This window comes from Vulpes lagopus, chromosome 18 (assembly GCF_018345385.1).
Source record: "Vulpes lagopus strain Blue_001 chromosome 18, ASM1834538v1, whole genome shotgun sequence".
NCBI classification, from domain to species: domain Eukaryota; kingdom Metazoa; phylum Chordata; class Mammalia; order Carnivora; family Canidae; genus Vulpes; species Vulpes lagopus.
The window spans coordinates 38,551,196-38,567,305 of NC_054841.1; the positions used below are offsets into that span (position 1 = coordinate 38,551,196).

Consider the following 16,110-nt stretch of genomic DNA (forward strand, 5'->3'; position numbering starts at 1 on the left):
TAAATTAATTGTTTAAAGATCAAAGAGTGAACATATGTCCAAGCAGATGGCCTGCAACTTGACCAGGGGGATGTTGGTCTTAAAGCAAGTGATTTCCTGCTGACCAAGGAAAAGACCAGAGCTAGAAGGAAGAAATTCTTGCCCTACAAACCAGGGGGCTTGATAGCAATCCCTAGAGATTTACAAAAACACAGATGGCCAATTCAAACTTATCTCTGACATTCTCGCCCCTTTACGATAGAAGGCCATCTATAATAAACTAAGCTAAACTACAAAGCCTCAAGGAGAGTTAGGAAGGAAAAGAAAAAGGATTAGAAAACATGATCGTGGTCTTGAGATAGCTGTTAACAGTACATGGGCAAAATACTTCAAGAACACATTGAGATTTGTATAAATTTTGCTGTTTAAAAGACAAAAATGCTCAACTAGGCAAACTAGTTTAGATTAATTTCTCAGGATTGCCCCTTCTCCAAATCATCATGTAGTCAAGAGGGATTCTACAGTTACAAAACACATTGGTGTGATCTTGGTGTTGAGAGTAATAAAATGGTTAACCATCCATCTGTGTAACAGTACTTGCCCAGTTTCATCCATCAACATGATCTTCTGACTCATCACAAAATAAGTGCCCTTGCTCTGAAAACATTTGAGCCAGGATGTATCTGAAGCTTTCTGTGGAAATTTCAATGGAGCATCAAATCACATTATAAACAGTGAGAGTTGTTTAAGAAAATGTTTTATATGAGTGTTCATCTCAAAAAGTTCTTTTAGAGAAGTGGGTTTGAATTCCTCTTGTGGTTAAAGAGACCACTTTCTACAATGAACTTATATGTTAGCATTTAAAAGTACAATAAGGTGGGGATCCCTGGGTGGCTCAGCGGTTTGGCGCCTGCCTTTGGCCCAGGGTGTGATCCTGGAGTCTCAGGATCGAGTCCCACATCAGGCTCCCGGCATGGAGCCTGCTTCTCCCTCTGCCTGTGTCTCTGCCTCTCTCTATGTCTATCATAAATAAATGAATAAAATCTTTAAAAAAATACAAGTACAATAAAGTATTTTACATTGTTTAAGGACTGCATAGACTCTCAGGCACCCTATAAGCATTAAGAACTTAACAAGGTAACTTTAAAAAGAAAAAAAAAAAGAACTTAACAAGGTGTCATTAAACCATTTATTTTTTTTTCTTTTTTCTTTTTTTTTTCATTAAACCATTTAAATACCAATGTACTTTTATTAAAATTTAGAACTAATGATAAGTAGCACATAAAAATCATGTATGAAAAAGCAGCAGACAGGTTCATTTTAGGTTGTTTTCCTTCACTTTTTGTTGCATGATCCACTCACACTCCTCTCTAACCATGATTCCATGTCTCTAATGCCCTTTTCTGGTTCTTTTTCAAGTAAAGACTTCCTTGACTGGATCCCCGACTCAATCTAGAAGCTCTTCTTCTAACTCTTAAGGCACACATCTGAGCATTTCTTGTCCTTTTTATGGAATCGTCTTGGTTTTTGTCTGCTTTGAATTTTTAGGCCTCTGTAATTGAAAGTCAATTGGAGGCAGGAGCTGGTCTTGCATACACTTCTGTGTTCCTTGTACCTGTCAAAGTGCTTGACCCAGAAGGCACACTCTGGAAATGCTCACTGAGTGAAGTGACTAAAATACACCCTCAAGGCCTATCCTTATGAATACACAAAGAATCTCAAGTGTATCAACTAGTATGAACAGTTTGATTAAAAAGTTAATCAAACTAGCTTGTCATGCATGAACAGAAATCTCACAGAGGAAGACACAGACTAGCCAACAAGCACATGAGAAAATGCTCCGCATCATTGGCCATCAGGGAAATACAAATCAAAACCACAATGAGATACCACCTCACACCAGTGAGAATGGGGAAAATTAACAAGGCAGGAAACTACAAATGATGGAGAAGATGTGGAGAAAGGGGAACCCTTTTGCACTGTTGGTGGGAATGTGAACTGGTGCAGCCACTCTGGAAAACTGTGTGGAGGTTCCTCAAAGAGTCAAAAATAGAGCTGCCCTACGACCCAGCAATTGCACTGCTGGGGACTTACCCCAAACATACATATGCAGTGAAACGCCGGGACACCTGCACCCCGATGTTTCTAGCATCAATGTCCACAATAGCCAAACTGTGGAAGGAGCCTCGGTGTCCATCGAAAGATGAATGGATAAAGAAGATGTGGTTTGTGTATACAACGGAATATTCCTCAGCCACTAGAAATGACAAATACCCACCATTTGCTTCGACGTGGATGGAACTGGAGGGTATTATGCTGAGTGAAATAAGTCAATCAGAGAAGGACAAATATTATATGGTCTCATTCATTTGGGGAATATAAAAAATAGTGAAAGGGAATAAAGGGGAAAGGAGAGAAAATGAGTGGGAAATATCAGAAAGGGAGAAAGGGAGACAGAACATAAAGACTCCTAACTCCTTTCTGCCCCTGGACGCCGCCGAGTAAGCATCGTTAAAGTCTCCCCTCCCACCGCCGTCATGTCTAAGTCAGAGTCTCCCAAAGAGCCCGAGCAGCTGCGGAAGCTCTTCATCGGAGGTTTGAGCTTCGAAACGACCGATGAGAGTCTGAGGAGCCATTTTGAGCAATGGGGGACGCTTACAGACTGTGTGGTAATGAGAGACCCCAACACCAAGCGCTCCAGAGGCTTTGGGTTCGTCACGTACGCCACCGTGGAGGAGGTGGACGCGGCCATGAACGCTGGGCCGCACAAGGTGGACGGAAGAGTCGTGGAACCAAAGAGGGCTGTCTCCCGAGAGGATTCTCAAAGACCCGGTGCCCACTTAACTGTGAAAAAGATTTTTGTCGGTGGCATTAAAGAAGACACTGAAGAACATCATCTAAGAGATTATTTTGAACAGTATGGGAAAATTGAAGTGATTGAGATCATGACTGACCGAGGCAGTGGCAAAAAGAGAGGTTTTGCTTTTGTGACCTTTGACGACCACGACTCTGTAGACAAGATTGTCATTCAAAAATACCATCCTGTGAATGGCCACAACTGTGAAGTAAGGAAAGCCCTATCGAAGCAAGAGATGGCTAGTGCTTCGTCCAGCCAAAGAGGCCGAAGTGGTTCTGGAAACTTTGGTGGTGGTCGTGGAGGTGGTTTTGGTGGGAATGACAACTTTGGTCGTGGAGGGAACTTCAGTGGTCGAGGTGGCTTCGGTGGCAGTCGAGGTGGTGGTGGATACGGTGGCAGTGGGGATGGCTATAACGGATTTGGTAACGACGGAAGCAACTTTGGAGGTGGCGGAAGCTATAACGATTTTGGCAATTACAACAATCAATCCTCAAATTTTGGACCCATGAAAGGAGGAAATTTTGGAGGCAGAAGCTCTGGCCCCTATGGTGGTGGAGGCCAATACTTTGCCAAACCACGAAACCAAGGTGGCTATGGCGGTTCCAGCAGCAGCAGCAGCTATGGCAGTGGCAGAAGGTTTTAATTACTGCCAGGAAACAAAGCTTAGCAGGAGAGGAGAGCCAGAGAAGTGACAGGGAAGCTACAGGTTACAACAGATTTGTGAACTCAGCCAAGCACAGTGGTGGCAGGGCCTAGCTGCTACAAAGAAGACATGTTTTAGACAATACTCATGTGTATGGGCAAAAAACTCGAGGACTGTATTTGTGACTAATTGTATAACAGGTTATTTTAGTTTCTGTTCTGTGGAAAGTGTAAAGCATTCCAACAAAGGGTTTTAATGTAGATTTTTTTTTTTGCACCCATGCTGTTGATTGCTAAATGTAATAGTCTGATCATGACGCTGAATAAATGTGTCTTTTTTTAAATGTGCTGTGTAAAGTTAGTCTACTCTGAAGCCATCTTGGTAAACTACCCCAACAGTGTGAAGTTAGAATTCCTTCAGGGTGATGCCAGGTTCCACTCGAAATTTATTTGCAACCTGCTTGGGCACAGAAGCCATTGTCTCCACAAACCTTGGTGTGGTTGAACTGACAGTTAATGTGTTGTGACCTGGAGTTCACCGTTAAAAGGGTCACCCAAGCAAAGTCCTGGAGTTTATTTGGTTATTATGATTGTTGGCACATCCTATGCAATATATCTAAATTGAATTATGGTATCAGATAAAATTATAGATGGGATTAAAGCTTGTGTATCGTCCATTATCATGTGTAATCAATAAACGATTTAATATTCTCTTGAAAAAAAAAAAAAAAAGACTCCTAACTCTGGGAAACGAACAAGGGGTGGTGGAAAGGGAGGTGGGTGGGGGGTGGGGGTGACTGGGTGATGGGCACTGAGGGGGGCACTTGTTGGGATGAGCACTGGGTGTTATGCTATATGTTGGCAAATTGAACTCCAATAAAAAAAAAAAACTAGTTTGTCATGGATTCTTTTAAATGGATTTTTTTTTAAGATAACTCAACTTTTCCATTTTCCAAGTGATTGTGCTGTTAGAACAGAGATGGAACTTTAGATTTCTCAAATGCTAACAGCTCCACACCAATGGAACCCACTGGCTTCATACTTAAAATTCTCCGCTTTCTTGCTAATTTCCTGACTGACTGAGGTTCTTCACTCCTTGAAGAACTATCCACTTATAAATTAAACTAATTCAAACCCAATATTCTTAGGACCATATCTTATTATAAAATCAAATACATTGTATAATAATAAATTTAGCCTAAGATTTCAAGATGAGAAAGTTAAAGAAAAAATATCATAGAAATACTATAATTCCTTGATGTCCTAATCACAATCTAAGTTGTAGCTGAGGGCAGCCCGAGTGGCTCAGCGGTTTAGCGCCGCCTTTAGCCCAGGGCTGATCCTGGAGACCCGGGATTGAGTTCCACGTCAGGCTCCCTGCATGGAGCCTGTTTCTCCCTCTGCCTGTGTCTCTGCCTCTCTCTCTCTCTCTGTGTGTGTATCTCTCATGAATAAGTAAATAAAATCTTAAAAAATAAGTAGTAGCTGAGACTTCCTATCATTAATATTCATGTCTTTAAATCTCTTAAGACCACCTTAGTGACTGTTCTTTTGTGGTTTCTAGGAAAACTCAAAGCACACAATTTAATTTTAAAAGTCTCAAAAGCCTTTATTAGTGGGTATATTTTAATCCATCTTTCTACTCTTAGGAAAATTGTCGAGATCTGTCACAAGAGACAAGGGAAGAGTCTCTTAAACAAGTTATTATCCTTCTTTAGTGGGGTCAGGAAAATAAAATCTGGACAGACACAGTCCAAAAAAAAGCTGTTGGAAATATTTTATTCATTGGTTTCATAATTCTGAGGGTTTGGTTTTCTGTTTTTAAAATATAGAACTTGAAGCAAGATAGTACTGTCAAAGCAATACAGGCATTTACAAGTAGAACAAATGACACTGAGAAAACATTCCACACAAAGACTTAAGAAACAGTATTTCAGAACAGACAGTAGGTGTTTTCATCAACCAGAAGCTTAAGAAGTACATGTAATATGTAACATATCATGTCCAATTCTAAAATTAATCCACAGAGGGAGTTTATCATGATGGCTATGTACAGAATCAGAGCATCGTGGGTGCTGGGCCATGTCCTCTTTTTCCTGGACACACTGAGGAACTACATTTCTCAGCTTCCTTTCAGATAGGTGTGGCTACGTGACTGAATCAGGCCAGTGGACTAGAATACTATGTGCCACTACCAGGCCTGGCAGAAAATTTTCTTATGCATCATTCTCCATGTTCTTTCTCTGATGACCTTGAGGAGGAGCCTGGGACCTGGGCTCACAACTTGGAGGAGAGCCTGCTGCTAATCACAATCCCCAATTTGGATTTTAGAAACACTTCCTACTGTGTTTGAGCAACTACATATTTTGGGGTTTCCTTCTTAGAACTGCTGGCACTATCTTAATCAATAATGGTTCAATACAGGCCTCTGCACTTTCTAGCTGTGTAACCTCTGTTGGCTATATAACATCTCAGAGCCCCATCTCTAAAATGAATATATTAGTGGCATTTATGATCAGGTTGATATGGACTACATGAGATATTGCATGCAATGAAAACATGTGTCAATAAATGTAAGATTATCATTAGTCAAACAAACACATAGCCATGAATAGAACATCAAACGGCACAGTCTCTCTTGTAGATTATTGCATATCGCAGAATTGGGGAATTCTATTTTAAAAGTTTGATAGTCTACAAAAACAGAATGAGGTATTTTAAGAAAAATTAGCTGCATGCTAAAAGGTAAGGTTCAAGAAAATGGTCACTTTTAGGTCAGCATTTTTTATGGTGCTATTTTGCTGCTACAGATAAAAGAATAATTGCTGAATATTTAGTAGCTGCTAAGGATTTGTATATATCTGCTCACTATATAACTAATCTAAGGACTCAAAAGCAGTGAACATGTTTGGGTGCTAAAGAGAAAACCAAAATGGTAGAAAACTAGCAAACTGCCTTCTAAGAACATGTACCATGGTACGGAAGACAAGCACTCTAAGGGTTAGAATACTTCAAGGTGTGTTTTCTATCACCACCAAACAATTAACTCTACTCTGCTGATATTGATCAAGGGTCCTACAGCTGAACTCAATTCTGACACTGTCTACCAGGATATAGTGTCAGACTCTATAGGCTAAGGGTTCAGTCCCATAAGACTGTTTCTCCTTCCCAATCCAGATGCCTATCCCAAATCTAGACTGCCACTTTACCTACCTACAATAAATAGGAGGTTCCCATACCTCTCTTCAATTTTGCTCATTTTCTAGAATGACTCACAGAACTCAAGAAAACAGTTTACTTATTCAATTACTGGTTTATTGTAAAAGTATATAATTCAGGAGCAGCCAGATGGAAGAGATGCATAAGGCAAGGTAGCTGGGAAGCAGTTCAGAGCTTCCATGCCTTCTCCAAACATGCCATTGTCCCAGCACCTCCACAAGTTCACCAACTCCAGCCTACTGGGGTTTTTTGGAGGCTTTGTTACATGGGCATGACTGATTAAATCACTGGCTAGTGGTGACTGAACTCAATCTCCAGCCCGTTACTTTCCCTGGACACTGGGGGATTGGCCTGAAAGTTCCAACCCTCATCTTTAGGTTACCCTGGAGTTTTCCGAAAGTTGCCTCATTAACATAAACTCAGGTGCAGTTGAAAGGGGCTTGTTACGAACAATGAGACACCCATTTCACCTTTATGGATATACCTCGATTTTAGGAACTGAGGACAAAAGACCAAATATTATAACAAGATATGATCCCACTGCTCTTAACTGCTTACACTATTCCAAGGCTTTTTAAGTCGTGAGTCAGGGACCAAATATATATTTCTTATGATAAATCACAATATTACAGATATCCAACCACAAATGCCATAGAGTCAGGAGTGAGAACATGGATGTGGATCAAAGAATTGAGGACGACATTCCAGAAGCCTTGGCACTGGAAGTCAAGTAGAGCAGGAGGGCAGAGGGACACAAAAATGACATGTTGGACCTTAGTGAAGGAGAGATGACAGGTTTATGTGGTTTGAGCCACACAGTTTTCCCAAGTTTTAAAAATAGAAAGTATTTTTAAATGGAGAAGCTGTACAAAAGCATTCTGATTCCTAGCTTCTCTTGAAAAATTTGACAACCCTTGCATTCCTTCACTGGGATGAAGTGGAGTTACCTTCTTAAAGTACATTTTTTTCTCAAGAATTTTTCTACAGGCAGGGCTGTGTCTTCCTGTGGTGTGTCCAGAAGGCACCCAATATTTGGTGATCCATTTTCCACGGGTTTGATCCACTGGGTTCAGGTGGTGGCAGCCTGATCCCTCTATATAAAATTCCCACATCAACCTTTTGCCCGATGATTTTAGCAGCCACTGATAATCATTGCTTAGACCCTTTATTTCATGAAGGAGTTCCCAAAGGGTGATTTCCTCACTGTCACTCTCACTACCTCAAGAGCTGAAATTCTTCTATGAAGAACTTTCATCAATTTTTTGATATTCCAAAACAAAGTTTACATAAGAAAGGAAGGATAAATACTTGATTTTTCCAAAGCCTTTTCAGGGTGCAAATAATAAGCCTTCAAAAACAGCCAATCATTCTCCCCATCATTTTTTGTGATGTTAAGAAACCATTTTTAGGAGAAAGGTGGTAAGAGATTAGAGGGAACATGGTTGGGGGTGGGGAAAAGTGATGGAAAGAGAAGATGCAGCCTTTTACTTCTTCATTCCTATCAGCTAAAGACCAATTCTTCTATATTTTGTAATAACGAGAGAGAGAGAGACAGACAGAAACAAAAGAATTGCAAGAGCTACTTCCAAACTGGCAATGTGAAAGAAACTGCATATCTGGTTGGACTGGCTTGCTAGCTCTGTTCTGGACTAATTTGTACATTCATCTGTTTTAAGTCAAATATAGCAACTAGTTGAATGAATTAGCTCCTGGACTGGCATAAGATAAGTACTACTGTCAGTTAATATGGTAAAATTTGATCAAGGTCAATTTGATTATTTAGCAGAAAGTTCCTTCATCAAAGTGAACTGGGTGTTAAGATAGTATATGAATCTGCTAAGGCCTCAGGCTGGGTGGCTTAAACAACATTAATTCATTTTCTCACAGATCAAGGTTTGATTTTTCCGAGGCCTCTCTCCTTGGCATACAGATGGTCTCTTTTCCATCAGTTATCCCTAGTGTCTCTTCCTCTTCTGCTAAGGACCTGAGTCCTACTGAGTTATGGCCCCACCCTGTTCATTTACCTTAATCATCTCTTTAAAGGCCCTATCTCCACATGTAGTCACATTCAGGGTTAAGGATTCAAGATCGGAATTTGGGGGCTAGAGACAGGGGGAAAGACACAACTCAGTCCATAATAGGACCAGTCCCTAAGAGATGCAGATCTTAGAGGGATATGGAGTGAAATCCAGCAACACCCATATATTCTGGTTCCATTAGTTCTCGGAGCTGAACTCCTCCTGCTCTCCCCACTTTGCTTGGTCCTTTCTCTTTCTCCACTTGCCTCCTTGCTGTTACTCAACCACACAGCACACCCTAGCTTGAGGGCCATTACAGATGCTGTGCCCATTGCCCAGAAAGCTCTTCCATCCAATATCCCTGTGGCTCGCTTATTCAATCCTGCCAGATCTGAACTCCAAAGCCACCTTTTCAAGAAGGTTTAACCTGGCCACTGGCCCTGAATTTCATTACCATCACTCTCTCTGCCTCAAGGCTTCCTATGTCCTTACTACTATCTAACCAGTCATATATATTGCTCCTTTATCTTATTCATTCCTTGTCTCCCCTGATGGGACAAAAACTCTGTGAAGACAGGAAGTTTATCTGCTTGCTCACTGCTTTTTCCTCAGTTCCTAAAAGAGAGTCTGGTATATGGCAGGGGTTCAATATATCTGATAAACAAATAAAGGATTTTATTTTATTTTTTTTAAGATTTTATTTATTTATTTCTGAGAATACACAGAGAGGAGAGAGAGAAGCAGAGACACAGGCAGAGGGAGAAGCAGGCGCCATGCAAGGAGCCTGACATGGGACTCGATCCCGGGTCTCCAGGATCAGGCCCTGGGCCAAAGGTGGCGCTAAACCGCTTGAGCCACCTGGGCTGCCCCAAATAAAGGATTTTAAATAAATGATAGTTGGGAAACAAAAGCGCAAATTGCAAATTAGACATTTTATATTTCTTGATTTTACATTTTATAGTTTTTGATTATAGTTTATGTAATAAACCTTTAGTGAAATTTGAATAAATGAAACAATCAAAATGATATTGAAGTTGTGGACCTTAAAAAAAAGTCTGAAAACAAAAGTCTGCACATTTCCCAAGACTGACACAGTATGATCCAACAGATTCTGTTCATTCATTTACACCACAATTGCATGTCAGCACACATATCCTCTTTTAGAGAGAGATCATTGCAAACATCAGCTACTAGATAGTGGTCAAGTGGGGACTGTGTGCTTTGTGTGTCTCTTATGTTAGGCAACATTAATAAAATTTTGATGAAGTCAGCAAGACAAAGAATATGGAAAACACTACGGTTTGCATGAGCATTTTTCCTTCTGGAAAGCAGGACTCTAGCCTGGCTAGTGAGACATCAGTGCCTCCAGCTAAATCTTACGTTATCATGAGTATTTGAAGGGACAGATACTCTTTTTCCCTAACATCTTCCTTTCTCCTATTAGTTCTGCCTTACTTTTCAAACCGTTGAGTCCTTGGTAACATATTTTTCCACCCATTAATGGTGTCACATGAACTTTCTTTTTTCCTTTTTAAAGATTTTATTCATTCATTTGAGACAGGGAAGGGAGAGAGAATGAGCAAGGAGGAGAGGCAGAGGGAGAGGGAGAAACAGACTCCCTGCTGAGAGGGAAGCCTGATGTGGGGCTAGCTCCCAGGCACCAGAGATCATGACCTGCGCAGATGTTTAACCAACTGAGCCACCCAGGCACTCCTCACATGAACTTTCTTAATATACTATGGAATAATCTGTATATTTTAAAGGATAAAGACCCATTTAGCTACAGGCTAGGTCTGTCTTCTATATTTATTACTATGTTACTTACGGCATGTAAATTTGGTACTGTGAGGTGGCTCTGTTGGCTGAGCATATCTTATGTCTTTACATAGTAAATTCTTACCTCATGTGATAATAGTCGCTCTGTGCTTTCTTTTACTGGCACAAATATGATAGACCTTAAATGACCGATTCCAGGGAGAAGGGAAGAGGAAGTGTGTCTGGTTAGTTTTTATTGCTTTGTTTCTATTATGGGCATTTCTCCCCCCTTAATGAGTGAGTCAGGAGACACCACCACCCCCATCCTTTTCCCAGAAGTTCCCTGCCCACTGGTTTCAAGAGCTGTCTTTCAAGGTGATATAACTTGTGAATAAGTATATTCTGAGCCTTCTTTGTGTGTGGCGTTAAACCTTGGAATGTAGTTTACTACTCTAAAAATAGAGTTTGGTTTTTAGACTTCATCCTGAAAGCAGATGTCCTCAAGTCGTTGACAGTGTCACATGAACCTGCTTAATACAGTCCAGGATAATGTGTATATTTTACAGAACAAAACCCTATTTACCTACAGGTCTTAAAATCTGGGTGCTTACTTCCTAAACCTCTGTGATAGTGGGCAAGTCAGTAAAGTCTGAGTTATAAAATGAAGACTTCAGATTAGATTATCTCTAGAGTAGCCAGCCCCTCAATTTTTAACATTCTCTGATGCTGACTTCATTTAGCTTGCATATACATTGTTAATGAGTTCAAAAACAAGTGTGTTACTTCTATTCCATCGTCTTAAACTAAAAGCAATAAATAGGCCAAAGCAATTTCAAGATGGAATTCCGAAGTTCAACCTAACAAATCAAGAGATATCAACAGGATGAGGAATTAATACCATATGTTAGTCATTTTACCGTATGTCACCCTACCTTGTTCTCCACATTTCAAACAAGGATGCCCTGAAAGATCCAATGATGAATATGGACAAATCACAAAGACAGTATTATAGTGAATTTCATTGTTAGTACTGAAACAAGGCTACATAAAGGGAAAAATTCTATTGTTCTCACATATAAATATCACGTCCAAGGAGCCTTAAAATGCCGTCTGATGAGAACAGCATGTTGTTCCAGTCTCAAGGCAACTTTTGTTACTTCTTTTACCATGCAGAAGACACCACACTTCACAGGCAACATCAGACAAGACTGCCCTCCTATTTTTAACTTAAAAGCCCTGTGAAGGCATCCACATAAAGATGGCAGGTCCCACAGTACCTATTATACCATCACTCACATGGAGAATTATCATTAGTATTTCATTTCACTAAAGGTGATAAAAGCTCTCCACTATTAAGCAAATATTTATTCTGCACTTATTATGAGGGAACAGAAGAATAAAACACACATGGATTTTGCTCTGAAGGCAATTATGTCTTTGTAAGATGCCGAAACTAGTTCTTTGTGAATCTAGTTCCTTATAACATCTTAAAAAAATACAAAGTCCCTACATTTGTGTAATACTTTAATTTATATAGTGCTTTTGATCCTCAAAATACTATGCCAGGTAAAAAGATATATACTATACCTGTATTTCAGGTGAAAAAAAAAAGCAAGGCTCAGAATGGTTATGTGGTTTGCTTATAGTCACAGAAGAAGTGGAAAACTGATACTTGAATGAAAGTCTGTGGACTCCAAATTTAGGGTTCTCTTTACTGCCACAAAGCTTACCGTGAAGGATTCTAAATCTAGCTCTGTTAAGAGACACGCCTCTCACCGAAGGAGGCTTATGACTGCATAGTCTCCCAGGGGACAATAGGGCTTGCTCAAAAAAGCTATTGACATAAATTTTGCCAACAAGTTTCAGGATGATTCTGGGATTCAGAAAACTGGGTCTGAGTCTTAACTCTGCTGCTGACAAAGTAGATAGTCTCAGGACTGAAGTCACTGGCTCTCTGGGTTTCAGCCTCTTTGTCAGTAAAAAATGAAAATTTTAATTCAATTATATGTGGGGTTCTCCTCTACTTTTGTATTAGAAAGGCTCTCTAAATGTTTGAATAAATATTTTTTCAAAAAACTCCATGTCTAAATTGTCCTAAAATTTAAGTTACAGATTTTTTACTAGCTTCTCTAAGAACTAGTTAAAATCCCAATTGGTCTTGGGACTTTGTATCACCTTGTCCTTAGACCCTAATATTGAGACGTATTCTTAGAGGGTGGTTTTATGACCACCTACTGGGACCCACTACATCAGAGTATCTGAGGTTGGGGCCCAGAAGGCTGGATTTTCACCCCACTCCCATCTCTGCAGGAGCAAAGCCTGTCCCTAGGCTATCTCTTGGATGAGTAGGTGGGCAGGCAGGAAGAAAAGTCAGTGGATAAGTCATGCAGACTAAATGTAACTACATATCTGATACCATAATGTTAATGTATACATACTCAGGTTGTAGAGACCTTTTGTACCCTCTACTCTGACTTTTAAAATTTTCTTTACTCTTCTTTTTCAGATATTTTAAGAGGAATATGTACTATTTTTATATTAAAAATTGATTTTAAAAGAATAAATTAAAAAAATTAAATAAATTAAATAAATAAAAAAAATAAAAAATAAAAGAATAAAAGAATAAATCAGGGACAGGCTCAGTGGTTGGGCAGCTGCCTTTGGCTCAGGTCATGATCCCAGAATCCGGGATTGAGTCCCGCATCGGGCTCCTGCGAAGAGCCTGCTTCTCCCTCTGCCTATGTCTCTGCCTCTCTCTCTCTCTCTCTCTCTCTCTCTCCCTCTGTGTGTGTGTGTGTGTGTGTGTGTCTCATGAATAAATAAATAAATATTTTAAAAGAATAAATAAAAAAAAGAATAAATCAGTATATGCCATTCCATGTATTCCACATAATCACAATTGTGTATAAAAAAAAAAAAAAACAACAACTCACAGTTGCAAAAACAGAAGGAACTATACCAAAATGTTAACAGTAGTTAATGTGGGGTAGCTCACTGCATTCCAGAAGGATTCACTCAGGGCCATGTCTGAATTCTTTTTTCTTACCATTATTTTCCTGCACCTTCATTATTGTGTAGTATGGTGATTTAGTGAGTGTATAATGCAGCAACACAATCTATAAATTAATCTATATCTTTGTATTACTGTTCTAGACTCATTTTGGAATGGGTAACTATGTCCCCACTCTACTCCCTAGCTTTGCTGAAAAGGAATGAAAAAATAACGGTAATGGCCACAGAGGACCCAGGAACAGCACCACCCATTTGAGTTGATCACTCTGTTTTCCTTGGAACACAATTTTCCCTTAGCTTCCAAGACACCATACTTACCTGGTTCTCCTCAACTTCTACGGACACAACTTTTCAGTCTCCTTTGCAGGTTCCTCCTCTTGTCACCAACTTATATACATGGGAGCTCCCCAGGAGTCAGGCCCCTTTTCTTCTATGTTCACTCCCTTGGTGATCTCAACTGGTCTTAGAGTTTTAAAAAAGCATTCATATGCTAAAACTCCCAAATCTACATCTCCAGCTTACACCTCTCTACACTACTAAGTGGTTAGAACCTTGGGCTCCAGAGTTCAGATTGTTCAGCCTGAATCTTAGTTCCACCTCTTTGTAGCTGTGTGGCCTTAGATAAATAACTTGGTAACTCAGATATTTCTTCTCTGAGGGGCTAATGGTGGCATGAGGTGCTGAGCTAAGAGAAGGTCTAGCTGAGTCCTGCAGGCCCAGGTGTAAGAGGTTTACCTTCATTTCTGTAGGAGGAAGCTCTCGGCCACCACCAATTCCTTGGTGAAGACAACCCAGTGGCCTCTTCTTAGAGAACCTAGTAGAGAAGTCTCAACATCCTGATAATTTATACTGACTGAAAATCCAAAATGTCAGTTACAATCTTCTGGTTGCTAAGCTGCCAGATAACATAGCATCACTTGAAAAGAGCATCTTGTATTTGAAAAGAAATGAAAGGTTAATGTTTAAACTATTACAAAGAATGAAACCACTATTTGTGTAATGGACTATTTCCCGAGAATTTCAGTCAATCTGTCAGTGAGGAATTTGGGAGGGGTAAAAATAAAAACCACCAACAAATGCTTTAAAGAAAGCTCTCCTTGTCAAAACCATCTGCTTCCTGACTTCTTATTGATCTGACCCATGTAACGCCAAAAAAACTAACTGCTAAAGCATTGAGACCCAGACAGCAGCATTTCTCAAGCTGCATCCTGGGAGATCCTCTCTGAAAAAAGGAAGCATGGTTAAATGTCAAGGAAATGGTACAAACTTATTGCTCAACCCAGCCCACTCTTCTTAGAGCTAGATAGGCATGTGAGCACTTAATGGTTCAGACATCCTTCTAAAGGGGAGCAAAGTACATGACTTCCAAATATGCCACTTTGGCATGTGGATTATTTTGAGCTGAGGGCAACTGAGCCCCAGCAGAATCAAGAACATTTTGAAACCTTTAATCACCCAAAAGAACTAAGATAGGAGGCCTGGCCAGAAAGAGAACCATTATGGGAGATAATTTTGTATCTGAAGGGCCTATCTGTAGGGCAGGGCAAACATCTAATTACCAAACATCTTCTCTTCTTACTCTGAATTACTCTCCTCCCCTAGGAAGCCTCAGGCCCCTATACCATTCCTTATCTCAGGATTCTATACAAGCTTCAACTGACTCACTTGTCCTGTGTCTCAATGTTTTTTATGGAGCTCCTATACGTATGTAATTAAATTTGCTTTTCTCTTGTTAACCTGGTTTATGTCAATTTAATGAGTAGACCAGCCAAAGGAACCTAGAAGAACAGAGAAAAAAAAATTTCCTCCCCTACATTTTAATAAAGAATTCTCTGTGGCTCTTGAAGGTATCTTATCCCAAATGTTAATGAATGCCTTCCTTTAATACCAGCCACACTCAAACTACTATAAAGAGTGTGCTTTTATTTTGCTTTAATGCTGAAATCTCAGCTCCTTTTGTTGGTTCTTCCTCACCTCACCAACCACTAAATGTTGGGGAACCTCCAGGCTCAATAGTTGGACAACTTTTTCTCTGCCCATTTTATAGAATTATATCTGTGAAATGTTTTGGACAGAAAGTGACACATCTGGTTGCACTGGAGAAAGAGGAAAGAATAAACTCTCCAGACCTACCTCTTCCTCCAGTTCTCATTCCATTTCTTTACTTCCATTTACAGCAAAGTTCTTCAAAAGGCTTGTCTATACTTGTTACCTCATTTTTCCCCCTTCCTTTCTAGAAATGCTCTACAATCAGGTTTTTACTTTGGCCACTCCAGTGAAATAGCTCATATCAAGGTAACCAATACATCCCAATGCTAAATCCAATGATGTGTCCTCAGACCCTATTTCATGGTACTAGACTACTGCGTCTGATAAAGCTGGTCCCCCTCTTCTCCTTGAAGTTATGTTCTTTCCTTGGTTTCTAAAACACCACAGTCATGCTGTTCTCCACCAACTTCTATGGCCATTTCACAGTCTTCTTTGCTGGCTCCTCATTTCCCAAACTTATAAACATGAGAGATCCTCAGGCCTCTCTTCTCCTGTCTGTGTTCACTAACTTGGTGATCTCATTCAGCCTTCTAGTTTTAAAAAGCATTTATATGCTGAGATTCCCAAGTATATATCTCC

The 16,110-nt window shown here is 40.0% G+C and overlaps 2 protein-coding genes across 4 annotated transcripts in view; one reads left to right on the top strand and one right to left on the bottom strand.

Moving 5' to 3' along the window:
• TASP1 (taspase 1) overlaps positions 1–16,110 on the bottom strand; it is a 273,821-nt gene that overhangs the window by 4,183 nt on the left and 253,528 nt on the right. The gene's annotated exons all lie outside the window — the stretch shown is intronic.
• On the top strand, positions 2,517–3,479 carry LOC121478108 (heterogeneous nuclear ribonucleoprotein A1-like). The gene has a single exon (XM_041732947.1). The coding sequence runs from the start codon at positions 2,517–2,519 to the stop codon at positions 3,477–3,479; it is 963 nt and encodes a 320-aa protein (XP_041588881.1).